Source organism: Rhinatrema bivittatum, chromosome 8 (genome assembly GCF_901001135.1).
Source record: "Rhinatrema bivittatum chromosome 8, aRhiBiv1.1, whole genome shotgun sequence".
Classification (NCBI taxonomy): Eukaryota; Metazoa; Chordata; class Amphibia; order Gymnophiona; family Rhinatrematidae; genus Rhinatrema; species Rhinatrema bivittatum.
Window position 1 is genome coordinate 268,179,962 of NC_042622.1, and position 17,801 is coordinate 268,197,762.

Consider the following 17,801-nt stretch of genomic DNA (forward strand, 5'->3'; position numbering starts at 1 on the left):
TACTGCCTGCTGGCTGCCCTCTTGTTGAGGTGGAGAGCGATGGTCCTCTCCTGGAGGGGGCTTTCACCATTTGTTGATCTCTTGCTAGGGAGCACTGTCAGCTGGCTGATCTCCCCAGGGAAGAGGGGGCACCGACAGTTCAGTCGTGGTCTCCAGATAGGATGCCAGCCTGTATGCAGAGCATCTCTCAACTACACGAATCGGGAAATACCACAGAGCAGCGCCAGGTTTACGATGCGGCTGCCCCTAAGCAGAGGACCAGGGGCAAGGGGTTTCCTCCCCTCAGAAATCAGGTAATAGCAGAAGGAGTCCAGGATTTTGGGCCTCTTCAGAATTTGGTGCCCGAGGCACCTCTGCCCAAATCCGGTCCTGACTCAGAGCCGGGATACTTCGCTCACTCCCTGTCCCCGTCTGGAGCCAGAATGGGAGCGAGGATGAGCGCTTCCTGGACCTGATCCACCGGAGCCTGCAGACGTCTCTCCGGGCAGACCCGTGGTGCGCAGCTGTTGAAAGGCAGGCGTACACTTCAGAGCTGCGACACCCGTCTCGTTTGGGTTCTCGGATGCAGTCCCCATCGCCTGCAGGGACGAGCTTCAGCCTGGCCCCTTCGTCTCTCTCATCCTCTACCCCACATCGCTAAAAATCATCCCATGAGGTCTTCCGCTCGCCTGCCTGTGTCTTTCTCTGCTCTGTCACACACACCCCTCCCGCATGACATCTGCTCTCTGGCTTGCTGCACGGCGCCATAAATGGACTATGAAAATCAAGATGTGTCTTTCCAGCCCGGGTGCCAGCAGAGTGCAGGGAAGGCATTAAAACCCGTGCCGCAGCTTGTCTGGAAGTGTCGGTGCCAGGGGCAGCGCACTCGCACCTTAACAGGGAATTTTAAAGCCAGCAGTAACTGCAAGAGTGAACTCGTGAGCAGAGCCGAGCTGGAAGGCCCCAGAGGTTACCCACAGTGGCTCCGATTGGCAAAGGGACCATTTCTCAGAAGAAGGGCATTTTAGGAAGGAACATAATCACAGGAAAGGGAATTATCTGGACAGAAGAAAGAAAGCGCCGCACATTTTATATACATACCTCCACATAGCCCTGCACCCCAAAAGCATTTAATATACACACCCACCCCCACACCCTTTCCATACACACTTTTGTTGTAAATCACTAAAAAACCGTTCAAAAAAATGAAGCAATGCAGAAGCTGAAAATGAAGGTCCTTAAGGCGAGAAGGCCTTCCTCAGCGGGCTGAGCGCTCCCTTGGACTCCCTAGAGTGCCTTGGGCTCACCTCCAGGACGTAATCGGCACAGTCGTGCAGCACCATCACCAGCGTCCCTGCCCGCACGTAGTTAGCGCAGTAGGAAAAGCTGATCAAGAAGATGGTGGTGAAGTGATGGACGATCTGCTCCTGATGGTCCTAAGGAAGAGAGAGACGATGAGCTGGGTGAAAACTGGTGCCAGGCTGCGCTAGGAGGATTCCCTGCCACGGACATCGCAGGCTCGGCTGGGTAAGCCAGAGCTCAGCAGGAAAGGACAGGATAAGGCCAAAAGCTGCTCCTTAATCAGTTTTGATATCTTCTGTAAGCTACACTTTTTGAAAAGGAGCTCGCCTTGTTTAATTTTCAAAGTATTATAGCCAAAAATATTAAAAGGTCTGGTTTTTTTAAAAAAAACTATTTTATAATTGCAATAAGGTGTTCCATTGTGGTGAGACGGTGGCACCTCACGGGCACAAAAAAATGAGATGTGCTGTTATTCACCAGTAATGCATTCCCTGCCAGGCCTTACATACGTCATGGAACAGGCAGGCAAACTTGGGCTGAGAGTCTAGGCTCTTGATTAGGTGAAACCCGACATTCAGATTTCCTCAGCAAACAAGTTTGCTTACCATAAACAGTGTTCTCCATAGATAGCAGGATGAATTTGCCATGACATGTGGGTGACATCATTCAACTGTGCCAAACGGACACGTCTCTCTTTTTGCTCTACTGAGCATGTGCGGGAGTTCCTGCATGGGCATTGCCTCGTGTGCCCCTCACTCAAGTTTAAAGCTAAGCTTTAGCTAGGTAGTTGACTCTCCAAGGAGGTAGGTAGGTATTAAGCATGACTAATTCATCCTGATGTCTACAGAGAACACCGTTTACAATAAGCAAACTTGTTTTCTCCATCGACAAGCAGGGCTGTCATTAGCCATGACACATGGGGAGTCCCTAGCTACTGGGTGAATAGGCTGCTCCAACCTACATGTCCAAATTTACTGTTACTTCCTGATAGATTGTCCATACAATAATGAGACGTGAAAGTATGCACTGACGACTAAGTTGCAGCTTCACAGATGTCTTCAGCAGATACAGCTCGTAAATGAGCCACTGATGTAGCCATTGCTCTCATCTAATGTGCCTTCACTGTCAGTTACCGCAATGTTCGTTTGGCAACTGCTATGCCCAGACAGTGTCAGGGTTTCTCTGCTCAGGGTACATGACCTCAGGAGTGGTACAGGACCTAAAGACTGGATGCTGGGCAGGACTGGCCGATCTTCCACCTAGCCAGCCCCCTCCCCCAGAGGTTGAGCCCTTGGGTTCTGGGGTCCAGTAGGTATTTGCTGCAGTAGAATATCATGGTGAATTTAAGCAGGCGGGAGCAAGGCTGGTCAGACTGGAAGAAGACTGAACAGGCTGGGTAGTCTGGAGCATGGCCTGGACAGGCTGGATAGTCTGGAACAAGGCTGAGCCTGAATAATGGGTACAAGGACAGGACACAGAGCTAGGACTGGGACTGAACAGAGATACAGACAAGCTGGAACTGGGCTGGTACTAGAATTAGGTACAGGCTGGGTCAAGACAGGGAAAGGATACTAAGTGTAGGACTGGGCAGGCCAGGACTGGACAAGGACTAGACAAGACAATGCAATACAAAGAACACAATGTGTGGGAAATTATTTTAAGCAGTTATTTAGTTTATGTGAAGAACTATGTACTGGGATAGAAAGTAGTGGAGCAGAGAATCACTAATATTACTAGTGTAATTATTTGAAATAAGGCCTATAAGTTCTGAGAATAAATATGCCATTTTTCTTAGCCTGCTTGTAACAAGAAGCAAGTTATGAGATCATATATATTAAAGAGCAGTTACTCAGGAGGCTAACTGTGCAAATATCAGGGAAAACAGGACAGTAGCCACTTGGCCACACCTGCGTATTTGCAAATGTGATAAGGACAGACAGTTGGGGACTCAAGAACACATGGGAGTAGCCTAGAGAAAGACTGAAACTAGGACAAAGGTCAGCAGAATCAACATAAAAAAAACCAACTTCAAGCTAACTGTTTGAAATCAGAGAAATAACAGATCAGAGGAAAAACTTTTGAAGTGATTAATGAAGTGCCTGATGAGCTGTTCTTAGTTTTCCTATGTTGTGTTTCTGTCTTTCCTAAGATATATCAGACTCACATTGGAAACCGTAAGGGGAAGTATCTTTGTATATATTATTTAATGAAAACTCTAATCTTATATGCTTTTATTGCTTATTCTCAGACTTATAAGTAAAACTTCTATACATTTAAATAAGTGTGTTGTGTATTCTATGACAAAATAATCACCAATTTTCCTACCCACTACACAAAGGCCTAAAGGCAGCGATATAGAAGGCCCACAAGCCGCTAGGCAAAAGGCCCAGAGATCAGTAAGCAAAGAGAGGTCTGGAGATGCCACAGAGCAAGTAGCAAGGTAAGGTCAGGCTTGAAGGCCACAGGGCAGGGCAGGGCAAGGCAAGGCCTAGAGTAGGTCACAGAACAAGATAAGAAGTGAGAGCAGGCCCAGAGACCACAGGGAAGGGTGCAAGATAGAAGATCCAAGAACAACAAAGCAAGTAGGCCCAGAGATGGCAAAGCAAAGAGCAAGGCTTGGAGGCCACAAAGAAAGGAGCAAGCAAGCCTAGAGGCCACAAGGCATAGAATAAGGAACAGTGGCCAGGTCAAAGAGCCAAGGGTGATTCCATGAAGAGTCAAGGATACAATGGCAGGGCTGGGTTACATAGGGAAGGAGCTTGGGTGTGGTGCCAGCAGTGAGGGGGAGTTTGGGAAGGCTGGAGGCCAAGCTCGCTGAGGACTGCTGGTGGAACAGAGGCTGCAAAACAGGCTGAGTCAGGAGGCCATTGAGGAGATAGCTTAGATAGCTTTGAACAGAATTCACTGGAGGCCTCTACAGGTGGGGAGGCATCATATTAGTCAGAATTAAGGTATAATGAGGCTGCGCAGCAGACAAAATCATAACAGATTGTAAAAGATGAAAATTTACCAGCCCTGGTCATATGGTTATTATTTGTGGTAGTTGTGGGTGGATCCTTGGGCCGGTGCAGATGACCATATCCCCGGGAGAAGATCCTGAGAGGGACCACCGGTCAGGCTCAGAGGTTGGAGACAGACACACACTAGTTCTTTTATTAAACAGTATATTGAACCACCAGAGGTGGCAGTAGTGAGCTGGAAGCGCCCGGCTGGGCTGTAGTCCCTCAGATACTGGAACAGTGATCCTGGATGACTGAGCTGTAGAGAAACTAAATATTGTGAGTAGGCAGGGCATGCAGAGTTCTGGTACCAAACCTTGATAGTAACACTCACACAATAGTCTCATAGAAGTAGTCCATGTGTTGGAATGAGTTAGGCCCTCAAGGAGCGAGTACCTGGTTCCAGGGAAAAGCTCTGAGAGAGAGATGGTGACTCACTGGTGTAGTAGGCAGTGATGACTTCCAGGCAGAAGAGATATTCAGCAACCAGTCCGGGAACATGGGCCCTCGAGGAGCGAGTACTGGTTCCAGACTGTGACCTGAAAAACAAAGAGAGAGCGAGGCCCCCGAGGAGCGGGTACCTCTGGTAAGTCCGAGGAGGCAGAGTAGCTTAGAGCGAATCCTTGCTAACTCGATTAGTTAGCGATTTCAGAGACCTTATATATCCGGCACGGATGACGCCATCTCAGGGGGACACCCCTGAGGTTCGTGCCCTTAGGCTCTTGTGAATCATGGCGGATTGCAGCGTCGAGCTGCTCCGGGGACGCCGGAGGGAGTCGGCAGAAAGACGCCGCGGCAACCAACCTTCCACTTGAGCAAGAGGGAGTCGCAGAGGAGGTAAGGAGGGCAGAGTGGAGATGTCTGGTAGTGATGGTCGCAACAATATGGCTGAGTTCTCTTTCGGTAGTAAGCCAAGGCTCTCTTACAGTCCAATGAATGAAGAGCTTTTTTACCTTTATATGCATGTTGTCTTGGAAAGAATGTGGGTAACACGTTTGCTTAACTTATATGAAAAGCTGACACCACTTTTGGTAGAAATTTGGGGTGGGTATAGAGCACCATCCTTTTACGGAAGAACTATATGTATGGAGATTAATGTACCAATGTTTGAAGCTCTCTGATTCTTCTGGCTGATGTGATCGCAACATGGAATAACACTTTCCAGGTGAAAAACAATGGCTTGAAGGGTGGCTTCATAAGCTGTGTCAGAACCACATTAAGGTCCTATGGAACAGGTGGTTTGGCTACTGGAAGCTTGGTATGCCATTGGCTTTTCATAAACTTTAATACTAAAGGATAAGTGGATATCTGTATTTCCTCCACTGTGGTGTACTGAGACCTGAAAAGGAAAGAAACAAGTACTGAAGAAGGTCCCGTGGTTCGCAAGCAAATGGGTCCAGGGAACTTTGTTGACAACAGGATAAAAGCCCTCCTAGTTGAGGGCTTCCTGGCAGACCCTCCCTTTTTAAGATACAGTCTCCCGAACTGAAAACAGTACTCCAGATGAGGCCTCACTAACGACCTGTAGAAGGGCATTATCATGTCCTTTTTCCTGCTGGTTATGCCTCTCTATGCAACCCAGCATCTCTTTGGCCTTAGGCACCATCTTGTCACATTGCTTCATCGCCTTCAGATCATCAGACACTATTACCCTAAGGTTGCTCTCCCTATCTGTGCACATCAGACTTTCACTCTCCATTACATACAGCTTTGACCACTCCTCAAGCTGATTCAAGTAACTTTTAATTTTTTTCTACTCCTTCAGGTGTGTCTACTCTGTTGCAGATCTTAGTGTCATCCTGAAAAAGACGAAGTTTTCCTTCTAACTCTTCTGCAATATTGCTCACAAAAATATTGAACAGAACTGATCCCAGAACCGAACCTTGTGGCACCCCCACTTATCACACTTTTCTCCTCAGAATAGGTTCCATTTACAACTACTCACTGTCATCTGTTAGTTAACCAATTTTCTGATCCATTCCACTACTTTGAGACCCATTCAGACTTCGGAAATCCAGAATTGGTCTCAATCTCCTGGATTTGTTGGAGATAAGGAAATGGTGGGGAAGAGAAGCCCTGGCTATGTTGGTTGGATGGGAAAGGTTCTATTTCCCACTGCTTGAAAAGCAACTCCATCTCCAGGCAAATCTGTTAACAAGTGAGATAGATCTGGACCGAAGGCTGAACAATGGGGAAGCGTCAGAAGTCGTGAGAAATACAAGCGGTAACCAGATTCTACAATCTTGAGTATCCAGGGGTTCCTAGTAATCTTGAGCCACTCTTCCAGGTTGAGATCGATTTTCCCTTTACTGAGGGGGTTGAGTGCTGGATTTAGAAGCTGGTCAAAAACTGGGCCCAGGTTTTAGCTAGACCTTCTGAGTCATATTCAGTTGACACCTCTCATGCTGCCAGCCTCGAGTCTGAAGTTATTGCTGCGGAAGCAGAGAGGGAGCCCAATACTACTGGAATTGCTGGAAAGTAAGAATGCTTAAAAGGGAAGTATGCTCTCTTTGAGCTCTGTTGAGTCCATGAGTGACTGGACTACTACATATTGCTCCTTTATCTGAGCAAACATTTCTCTGAGCTTGTATCTGAAGAGATGATCATCTGTGCATGGAACATCCACTAACTTTTCATGGACAAACTGCTGCCTCAGCCGTGCTGTGCGACATGCTTCGATGGAGGCTGACGATGAGCAGGCCATTGTATCCAACACCTTCTATGCTGATTGAATGCGATGGTGAATGCTGCATTCAAGAGCAGCTGTGGAGATGAGGGAAGGCCCCCCCCCTCAACTGGGCCTTTCAGTGGTTTCATTTTCTGCATCCAATCATATATAGAACTGGGGTGCGGAAATGCAAGCATTAAGCATTCGAGCTCTGCAACATCTTTTTCCCAAAGTTGTCTATTAATCTGGGGTTTGTGGAGCACTGGAGAATATCTGCATCTTCTTTGTCCACTTAAGAATTGACTCCAAAATAACCAATTGATGGGGCAGCTGCACCATGCTGAAACTCGGGATTTTTTGAACTATATATTTTAGATTCTATCTTCCTGGCTACTGGAGCATAGGAAATCATATTTTCCCACATTCTTGTTTGTAATTCTTGCAGGATGGAATGTATTGGAATTGCTGCCAGCTCTGTTGGGGTTTCTGGAGAAGACCTGTGCAAGGGTCCTTACCTTTACAAGCATTCACTCGCAATGCCTTATCTAACGTATCCAGAAACCTGGAATAAGAGAGGTCCTCAGGTGAAGACAAGTATTCCAGCAAGATTCCCATTGACCCTTCATCTGTTCTGAAGGGAGAAGGGACATTGATCTAGGACATCAATGATGACACAGTCCTTGGTCGCCTCAGAGGGGAGTACTCCTGGGGAATGTCCTCTGACTGGCTAGACTCCACGGCAAGTGAGTAGTGAGGGGTTCTTATGGGGAGCCCCTGAGATCAGGGGCAAGGGGGACCCTTTCTTGCGGAAGTAAATCTGATACCCTGGAGAGGAGAGGTTAGAGTACCCTCCTTGTTCTTAGCCACCAGGAAGGCAAAGAAAATCTTCACAGACTCTGCTACTTGGTCTAAGGGCTGCTGTATCCTCTAGTCAGGCTTTGGGGGTGGAACATCCTCTTTAGAAACCAAGATGGGCTCCTCAGGACTTTGCAATATCTGCTTCAGTTGGCGGTTAGAGATTAAGGGCCCTGCCAAGCAGATGGGGTCCGGTGTCTCTAGACAAAGCTCTTGCTCCACTTACCTCCATGGAGGTAAGTGGAGCAAGAGCTTTGTCTAGAGACACCGGACACTTACCGGACACTTACCGGACATGCTCCACTTACCTCCATGGAGGTAAGTGGAGCATGTCTCCCTCTGCATCTCTCATCCTTCCTGAATGTGTTGAAGGAGCTGGTGATCTGAGGAATAATAATAATTGCGTTAGTAGCACCAAAGCCTGGTGCATCGATGGCACCTATCCATGCTCTGAGGTTTAAGGTGTCCTGGGATCTCCTGTCTGACACAATGACAGTGCCAAGGAAAGGCTTGATGTGTCAATTGCTCCAGGCTTTGATGCACCAGCAAATGGTATGTCAACGATGCAGGGGCTTCATGTGCCACTGATACCTAGGAGAGTTACTTCTTTTCCTTAGCCTACCCCAAGCCTCACATTCCCTTCTAGGAGCTTGTACATGCTGAATAATGGTGCTTTAGCTGCTTGCTTGACCCCAAAAAGGCAGCGGGGCCCCAGGCCTGTTCCAATGAGGGGGAGAGGCTACTCAAGGAGCTCCTGCTCAACTCTGTACCCAGGGAGCTAGAAGTTTCACTGTGGGAGGAGGAATGGCTGAGGCTCTTCAGAGATTTACACAGCTCTTCCATCTTCCAGGCCCTGCATTTCTGAAGCTTGGTCATGATCAGGCTATCAGTGATCGGCATCTTTTTACCACACATGCGATCCTTAAAACCATTAATGGTAGGCTTCTTAGGCTTTCGATATTTTCCATGAAGAAATTAAATTTTTTTTTCTAGCACTGAAAAGTACTGTTTTGGGGGGGGAGGGGAGGGGAGGTGGCTGAGGTAGCCTGGCAACACAGTATTAAAAGAAAAAAATTATAAAACTTGAAACATCAAGAGATAATACTGAAAAAAAAATGAAAGGGTTCACGTCTATGCTGAAGCTAGAATGAAAAAAGACTGAGGCGCTCAGAAGGCAATGCCTGCACAGGAACTCCTGCACACGCCCAGTAGAGCAAAAGCTCTCTACGAGCTAAGGGAGAAGGGTCCATTCAGCTCCATTGGATTATGTCGCCCATGTGTCACGGCTATTTCGGCCTTGCTTGTTGAATTGAACTCTTTTACCCTCCTGCTGAGGAGACTAAAATGAGGGAGTCACCCTCAACACAAGTAGGGTTTCTTTGACTGAGGTTGGTGGCGACAGCCCTGAGGAGAGGAGAGGTGAAAGGTCTGGGGCAGCAGCACCAACAGGCTAATTTAAAAATGAACGTGTGCGCTTCCACACGCGCGCATATCGGCCTGCGACCAAAGATACACTGGAATTTTAAATTGTGCGCGCGATTGTGTCCGTATGTTTTAAAATATGCCAACCGTGCATAAGCATGCTCTCAGTTTTAAGAGGTCACTCGAGCACAGCTGGTATGTGCATCTTCCATAGGACTTTGCTGGCTTTTACGCACGCACACAGGCGGATTTTAAAACCTGCTCGCACAAGGGACAACCCAGTTTTTCCCAGTTAGTCCACCAGTTTGCCCAGTTCTTCATCCTGCACGCCCCCCCACTTGACCCAGACCCCTCGCCCTGTCCTGTAAGAACTACATCTCGAGATCTCCAGACTTGCTCCCCATCTGGAGCAGCAGTAAAGTTACGCGGATAACGAGCTGAAGCACGCGCGGGGTCTCTGGTTTTAAAATGCGGAGTTACGCGCGTAACTGTTGGCCCCGCCCCCGGGCACCCACACTCCGTCCATTCCCCGCCCCTTGTCCACGCTCTTACTTTTGATGCACGCACCGGTATATGTGCACATGCTTTTGTGGCTTTTTAAAATCCGGGTTGCTCGCGTGCAGCCCACGTATGCGTGCACGCGGGCAACGCTTTTAAACTCTACCTCTTGGTGAGTAAAGCCCCCTTCCTGCCTCATGTGGGTCTTTCTGGGAATAAGGCGCAGGTTTGTTCCTTGTGTGACATTACTTTGACCGTGGCTGCTGACCTTGGTCAAACCTTGACCTTCCGCCTTGTGCGTCACCACGCAAATGCCATGCGCTCTCAAGGGGTGTGAAGCAGCAGGACCAACCCCATTTGTCACATAACCTCATGCCTGCTAATTAGCTCTATTACATCATCTTTGATCTTATTCAGATGTTGCCTTTCCTTTTAGCTACAATAAATGGATTTTCTGTGTTTATCCTTTTTATTTTGGAATAAAAGGTGTGTATTTTCTAGTGTGACCTCACCACTGCTTCTCTGAGTCCCCTCTTCAACGATCTGGACTGTGTTCCTGCTTTATATGGTATCAGTGTGACTCCTGCACAGGGCTCTCTGATCCTTGTCTGTGTGTTCTGATACGACTGTAAGCTCCAGAGAGCAGGGACTGTCTGGTGTGTTATCTGCACAGCACTGCATGCATCTAACGGGACTGCAGAAATGGTAAGTGGCAGCAGCGGCAGTAGCTGTGGCAGTGTCTGCGCTTCAGCTGCCTCTGCTTTATTCTTAACTCCCCTGGGGCTCCGATGAAGGTGCACCCTGCGGCTGTCCGGGCTGTACGAGTATCAGGGCATAGAAGGTGGACCTTCCGATGTCTCAGCGGCTCGCGCACTCTGCACTCACCTTTCGCTTCACGTCGAACGCCATGGTGAGCAGCAGAGACCAGTAGAAGCCCAGCTCCAGGACGTAGTACCAGTACACCACAGGCAGTAACGGCTGCAGGCCAGGGGAACAGAAAGGGGGAAGAGCTTCACGTCACATGCTTGGGACATTTACACAACGGAGAGAAGTGAAAGACTCTCCTGCCCTGATTACAAAACTTAACTTTTACAGTTTCACATTTTAAATTCTTTAATCGATGTCACTGCAGACCCTCTCGAAGAGCAAGCATGACCGGAGGAGCATCACCTGTGATCTTACACCCTCTGATCGGGATGACCTGGTTGTCATCTTTTTTAAGAACATTTTCCTGGATTCTCACAGTCCATCCTGTTTTTTTTTTTTCAACTTGGTCGTAAAAGAAATTAGACTGAATTTCATGTATAATCCACATGAGCAGGTTCAGGTTATTATAAAAGGAGGGGCAGATACTGTGGTGCCATCGACTGATATTCTTTCCTCTCCTTCACCTCGCTCGTCTTCCCTACCCCTCTCTTTTCCCCTCCTTCCTGGTTCCTCTCCACCTCACCCACGCCTTACGAATCAGGAGTGACTCCAAAGAACTGGAGAAAGGCAAAGGTTGTGTGTGCCTCTTCACAAAGAGGAGACTCACAGCTACAGGCCGGTTAGTCCGCCCTCCATGCCGAGTAAAACGAAACTGCTTACCTGTAATAGGTGTTCTCTGTGGACAACAGGACAAACTAGCCACACAAAGGGATGATATCGTCCAACGGCGCCGACACATAAAATATTATTCTCTACAGCTCACAGGAAAGCTTAAAGCCTTTCTGAACACGCATGGGAATTCCCACACTGTGGCTACCAGACGGGCTACCTCAGTCTATCCCTAGTTAGGTTTTACTGTTGGGGAGGAATTTGTGTCCTGCTGCCCACGGAGAACACCTATTACAGGTAAGCAGCTTTGCTTTCTCTGTGGACAAGCAGGATAAATCCATCTACACAAGTGCGAACTCCCAAGCTGTAAATAAATTTATTAAGTGGTTTTTGCAAGCCATTGAGAGGATGGAGTTGACTCTCAATTTAAAGAGGTTTTTTTTTTTAGTGCTGCTTGATCACAAATTACTGCTTCATAAATGTGTGAACGGAAACCCACGAGGCTGCTTTTCAAATTTCTGGAATAGATGCTGACCTAAGGTTTAAACTATTGATGCTGATTTTTTTTCCCTGATTTGGTGGTGCTTTAATCCGTGCAGGGGGTTGATGGCCAGACTGAGCATAACAGAAAGAAATACAATTTGAAAGCCAATGCTGCCAGGATCTGCTTCTTCCCTGGAAGATCCTGCCTGGTTTGATCATGCGATACAAGAAGCAGAGTGAATGTTCTGAAGCCTTCGTTCGGCGCTCGATGAGTGAGGTTTTGGAAAAACCATCGGTAATACAATGGTCCGATTGAAATGGAACTGAGATATGTTTGGTAAAAACTTTGAATGAGCCCTTAAAACCAGTCAATTTTTTTTTTTTTAATTTTAATGTAAGGATCTTGAATTACTAAAGCTTGAAGCTCACTTTCTCTATGCGCAGAGTTGTTAAATGTGATGTACTTGGGATTTCGCCAAGGCCTTTGACACGGTTCCACATAGGTGATTTATAAATAAACTGAGTGCCCTAGGTATGGGCCCTGAAGTGGTTGATTGGGTTAGAAACTGGTTGAATGGGAGGCAATAAAGGGTTGTGGGAAACTCCGAGGAAAGGGAAATGACCAGCAGAGAGCCACAGGGGATTGGTCCTTGGTCCAGTTCTGCTCAACATTTTCGTATGTGATATTGCAGAAGGACTGTCAGGGACGATATGCTTTTTTTTTTTGTGCGATGATATCAAAATCTGAAACAGGGTATAGACATCCTACAAAGTGTGGAAACCATGAGGAGGGATCTAGAGAAGTTTGAGACCGCACCTTGAATACTGTGTACAATTCTGGTCGCCGCATCTCAAAAAAGATATAATTGCGATGGAGAAGGTACAGAGAAGGGCAACCAAAATGATAAAGGTGATGGAACAGCTCCCCTATGAGGAAAGGCTGAAGAGGTTAGGACTTTTCAGCTTGGAGAAGAGACGGCTGAGGGGAGATATGATAGAGGTGTTTAAAATCATGAGAGGTCTAGAACGGGTAGATGTGAATGGGTTATTTACTCTTTCAGTTAGTAGAAAGACTAGGGGGCACTCCATGAAGTTAGCATGGGGTACATTTAAGACTAATCAGAGAAAGTTCTTTTTTACTCAACGCACAATAAAGCTCTGGAATTTGTTGCCAGAGGATGTGGTTACTGCAGTTAGTGTAACTGGGTTTAAAAAGGTTTGGAAAAGTTCCTAGAGGAGAAGTCCATAAACTGCTATTAATCAATAAGGAATAATAGTTTGGGATCTATTTAATGTCTGGGTACTTGCCAGGTACTTGTGACTTGGATTGGCCACTGCTGGAAACAGGATGCTGGGCTTGATGGGCCCTCGGTCTGAGCCAGTATGGCAACTTCATATGTTCTTATATGCTCTCTGGCCCCATGGCTTCTCTTTCATCATGGTACGCACTTTGGCATTACAGGAGCAGCGTTCAACTGGTTCAAATCTTTTTTGGAGGACAGATCATACAAGGTCAGGATAAATAACAAAGAGTCTCGTGCCATCGAATCTAAAAGGGGAGTTCCGCAAGGTTCATCCCTCTCCCCGACTCTCTTCAATATATATCTTCTCCCTCTCTGCCAATTACTCACCAACCTCAAGCTTATACACTTCCTATATGCGGATGACATACAAATCCTCATCCCTATAGAGGACACACTACACAAAGCCATGTCACACTGGAGTAAATGTCTCGCAGCTATCAACAACCTTCTCACCAGCCTCAACCTAGTCTTAAACACAAACAAAACTGAAATCCTCATTATAGCACCGGAAAACTATGTCCCATCCACTCCTCCGAACGCCAACCAAAGTCCGGATACCTTTTCTCAACAAGTAAAGGACCTGGGAGTCATCTTAGACGGTGGATTCAGCTTCAACAAATTCGTCAATAACACAACAAAAGAATGTTTCTTTAAACTACAACCTTAAAGAAACTAAAACCACTCCTTCTGTACAGAGATTTCCGCATGGTTCTACAAGCCATCATACTCCCAAAACTGGACTACTGTAACTCTCTCCTCCTTGGCCTACCAGCATGCACCACAAAACCACTTCAGATGGTCCTGAATGCCTCGGCAAGAATTCTCTCAAATGCCAAAAAAAGAGACCATATCACCCCAATCCTGCATCATCTACACTGGCTCCCGATAAAATACAGGATCCAATTCAAGTCCTTAATGATGATACATAAGGCCTTACATAATATCGCTCCACTCAATTTAACATTTCAAATTCAGCTACACACATCAGTGAAACCAACTAGAAGCGCATATCAGTACAGACTAACCACACAACAGGCGAAATCCTCCCTGAGGAAACGTGCTCTATCCACAGCGGGCCCTTCTCTCTGGAACTCGCTCCCTCCGGACCTTCGCCTTGAACCGTGCCACGCTACATTTAAAAAGAAACTTAAGACTTGGTTGTTCGAACAAGCATTCCCATAGAGCTAATGAGCAAGAAAAAAGGCATTTCATATCCTCCGTATCTTCCCCAGCTTATATCTCTCTGAAGAAATTAACACGAAACTGTACTTAAGCATATGCAACACTATATTTTATCCTGTTACCAGATTCTATCAAGTTCAATGTTATTTACTTACTTATTTACTTTTTAACCTGCCTTTTAGTTATTAACTGGTTAACCATATTATATACTTTTTCTCAAATTAACTATTTTATGTTTATTTATGTTTATTTATGTTTTATTATGTTTTCTCAAATTAACTATGTTCAATGTAAACCGCTAAATGTTCAATGTAAACCACTAAATGTTCAATGTAAACCGCTAAATGAAGCGATAGTTACGGTTCCTTAGCGATAGTTATGGTTCCTTGTAAACCGGGGTGATATGTATACTATACAGGAACCCCGGTATATAAATTCTTTAAATAAATAAATAAATAAAATAGCTACGGAGGCTGGAAGGTCATGCTTAGTGCTTCCCCATGCTGTTATCCTGCGGTCCCTGCCGCTCACCTGCCAGTGTGGAGGAGAGACGGAGGAAGGGTGACCTTTTAAATGTGCTAATGTTTGATACAGCTTTTCACAGAGGGGTGCGATGTAGCCTGAGGGATATGTTAGTGTTCGCTCATTGTCATTTGTGACTCGGTTGGCAACATGGCTGCTTCTGTAGGTGCCAGGACGGAAAGTTCCCTAAAAAGCAACTTAGTCTTTTTTTTTTTGTTAGGCTCTTCACCAAACTGTCGATGAAGAAGATGGCAAGAAGATAAAGCAAATAACTTTGCTAAAACTAGAGACTTTACTGACAGTCGATTTTCTTTCAAAGGTTTTCTGCCCGCAACGCGATATTAAAAATGTTGGCAATCTGTTGTTTTCTTCAAAGTTCACAAAATTTACAGTGTTGGACGTGCCCAAGCTCACAGGCGATGGGTTAAATTTATGTTTCAGTCAACGACAGCAACAAAAGAGATTGCACAGTGCTTGCCAGACAGTTTGGATCAAGGACTTCCTTAAATGAAAATCAGCAAAATAGTTACTATACCTGACTGTAACTCGCCTTGAGCTACCAATGTAAAGGCCTAAGCTAAATACAGAATGAATAAATAATTAAGAACAGCCTTTGGATGTTTTCCTGCTTCTTTTAGGCTGCCTGGCGTCTATACAGGCCGATGCTCTGTGTTTACGTTTCTTGTCCTCTGAGTACACAGTGAAATAGTGGGAATTCCATTTTGCATGCCATCTGTGCCCTAGACGTTGGCAAATATCGAGCCTTGGCCTCAGAAGATGCTGAGCCAGAGCCAATTGTCAACAGTACCTTGTTTCTAGCCTGATAGTTCTCCCTTCTGCTTCTTGCTCAGCTGAAGAAGTGCTGGGATTCTGGTGCCATGAGCCTACCTTCGCAACTACCTGAGGATTTTCTCCTTATTTTCTAGTCTGGTCATTGTAGAGACAGTCCCGTGGCTGAGAGCCATGCACCAGAGTCCTTCCAGGACCCTACAGCATGGGCTAATTCCGGCCACCAGATGTCACCCTTGTTAATGACCTTGACTCCCTCCCCAGCTCCAGCTAACCCGGGGGCCCCTCTGCACAGCACTTTCACTGAGCCACTGGGCCCGGCCCCAGCACCTATTTTGTTATATAATCCCCTTTTATGTCTTTGTTTTTAAATTCTCACTTGAATCCTCAGCCATCCTACCACAAAATGATCGAGCTCCTTTTATATTTGTAGACGCCTTATAATTAAGGCTGTGGAATCTGTAGCCAGAGGACGTGGTCAGAGCAACTAACATAGAGGGGTTCAAAAGAGGATTTTACAGGTTCCTGAAGGAAACGTCCATAAATGTTTATTAGCCAGGTAGACTTTGCAAAGCCCTGGGCACGAGAGATAAGATATAGATCAACTATCGGGGGATCTGACGGGTACCTGTGACCCAGACTAGCCACTGTCAGAGACAGGATGCCGGGCTCCAGGGACCTCGATCTGACCCAGCATGGCATTTCTTTTCTTCCTAGGGCTTCTGGTTTTTAGGCTTTAACTGATAAAACATTGCTCAATGCAAACAAACAAAACAGATGTTTACAGGTTAAACCTAACCCCTGTCCTCAGTAGTCTCGCACCCTTCCTTTTGTCTAAGTTGGAGTCTCCACTCTGTTTTTCTGTCTTTTCTGCTGACAAAAACTTTAGCAATTGATGGGCCTCCAGCCTCCTCCTGCTCCTCCTGGTTCCACCGTTCCTAGTGGCGCTGCATCAGAGCTGATGGTGGGACAGAGGGGCTGATGTAACAAGGGACGCTAACATTAGCGCAGGTTTTTACTCCTGCTTTAGTGCATTCTTCTGGAGTTGGTTAACTGTGGTATGTAACAGGGGTTTTTAACTCCTAAAAAATACGCATTATTGCAGGAGTAAAATCTAGCGCTAAGATTAGCACAGGTACATGCAAGTTTCATGTCAAAGAAGGCACTTCTGGTGATGCTCTAAGCAGGAAGGCAGCCGCACGTTTCGGCTCCCACTGAAGCTCAACAAATCCGGCTCTTAATCCTGCTTAACCGACACCGAAAAAAGGCCTGTTTTCTGTTCAAGAAGCTGCCAAGGGGGTCTATCCCCTGACTCTGGGCTGAAAACACCGGTAAGCTGTGAAAGCAGGCCAAACAGCAGGAAGCGGCTAAGAAGCACGCTGAGGACGACTCCGGCTCTGACGACGAGATGTGCCCGCGTTGGGGGGAAAAAAAACTGAAAACTTGCGTAAACTGATGGAGAAATTTGCTGCTGCGATTTCCCAAAAGGTGGACGCCCAGCTGGACATCAGAGTTTAAAAAGCCGCGCAGATTGTAGAGCCAGTCCATGACAACACGGCGCAAACTGGGGAGGCAGAAGGGAGAGTTGGTGATCGGGAGGGGACAGTGACTTTGCTTACGGCGAAGGTTGATATAATGCTATACGGAAAAGAATTGACGAGTAATGTTAAGTAAAATAAAAGGGTAAGCTCTCTGGGGAAGGCACCTTACAGCCAGATGAACAAAGCAGAGGCACCGACAGCTGAACAGTACACACCGTAGCCTTATGTGCGCTCTGTCCAGCTGTTCAGGAAAACAAAGAAAAGCTGTGACTGGTGCCCGCCTCAGAGAGCTTACATTGGAAATTGAACTCCTGGGTCTGAGATGGAGTAAACTCACATCTCCGGTGGCTAACGTTGTCTGTTGTTGTGCCCAGTTTGGCGCAGCACCTCAGACCCGGGAAAGACTTACATGTCCAATGTAAGCTCTCTGGAGCTGGAACCTACAGCTTAACCATGCACAAGCTCCCTGGGGCAGCACCTACAGCTGAACAAGTGTATCAAAGACAAGATGCACAACACCCAATGTATACCATTCAGCTGAAGACACCTTCCCCCGAGAGCTTATGTTCGTACAGCCGGGGTGCAAGCCCAAGAGAGCTCACGTCAGAAATGGACAGGAACTCCTTCTTTGGTCCGAGGTAAGAGTCAAATTCCTTTTCTGGTGGCCAAACTCCTTTTATTTCTGTACCCAGTGTAGTAGAAACAGCTAGACACCACCACA

At 46.7% G+C, this 17,801-nt stretch overlaps 1 protein-coding gene across 3 annotated transcripts in view; it reads right to left on the reverse strand.

Annotated features, from left to right (window-relative positions):
• CERS4 (ceramide synthase 4) overlaps positions 1-17,801 on the reverse strand; it is a 183,451-nt gene that overhangs the window by 15,923 nt on the left and 149,727 nt on the right. For 2 of the 3 annotated variants that reach the window (XM_029610800.1, XM_029610799.1), the window contains exons 7-8: positions 10,609-10,701; positions 1,287-1,415 (exon numbers count right to left, since the gene is read on the reverse strand). In XM_029610800.1, coding sequence (XP_029466660.1) covers positions 1,287-1,415; positions 10,609-10,701 — 222 coding nt within the window. The remainder of the gene's footprint in view (positions 1-1,286; positions 1,416-10,608; positions 10,702-17,801) is intronic. The other variant, XM_029610801.1, reaches the window with a different exon arrangement.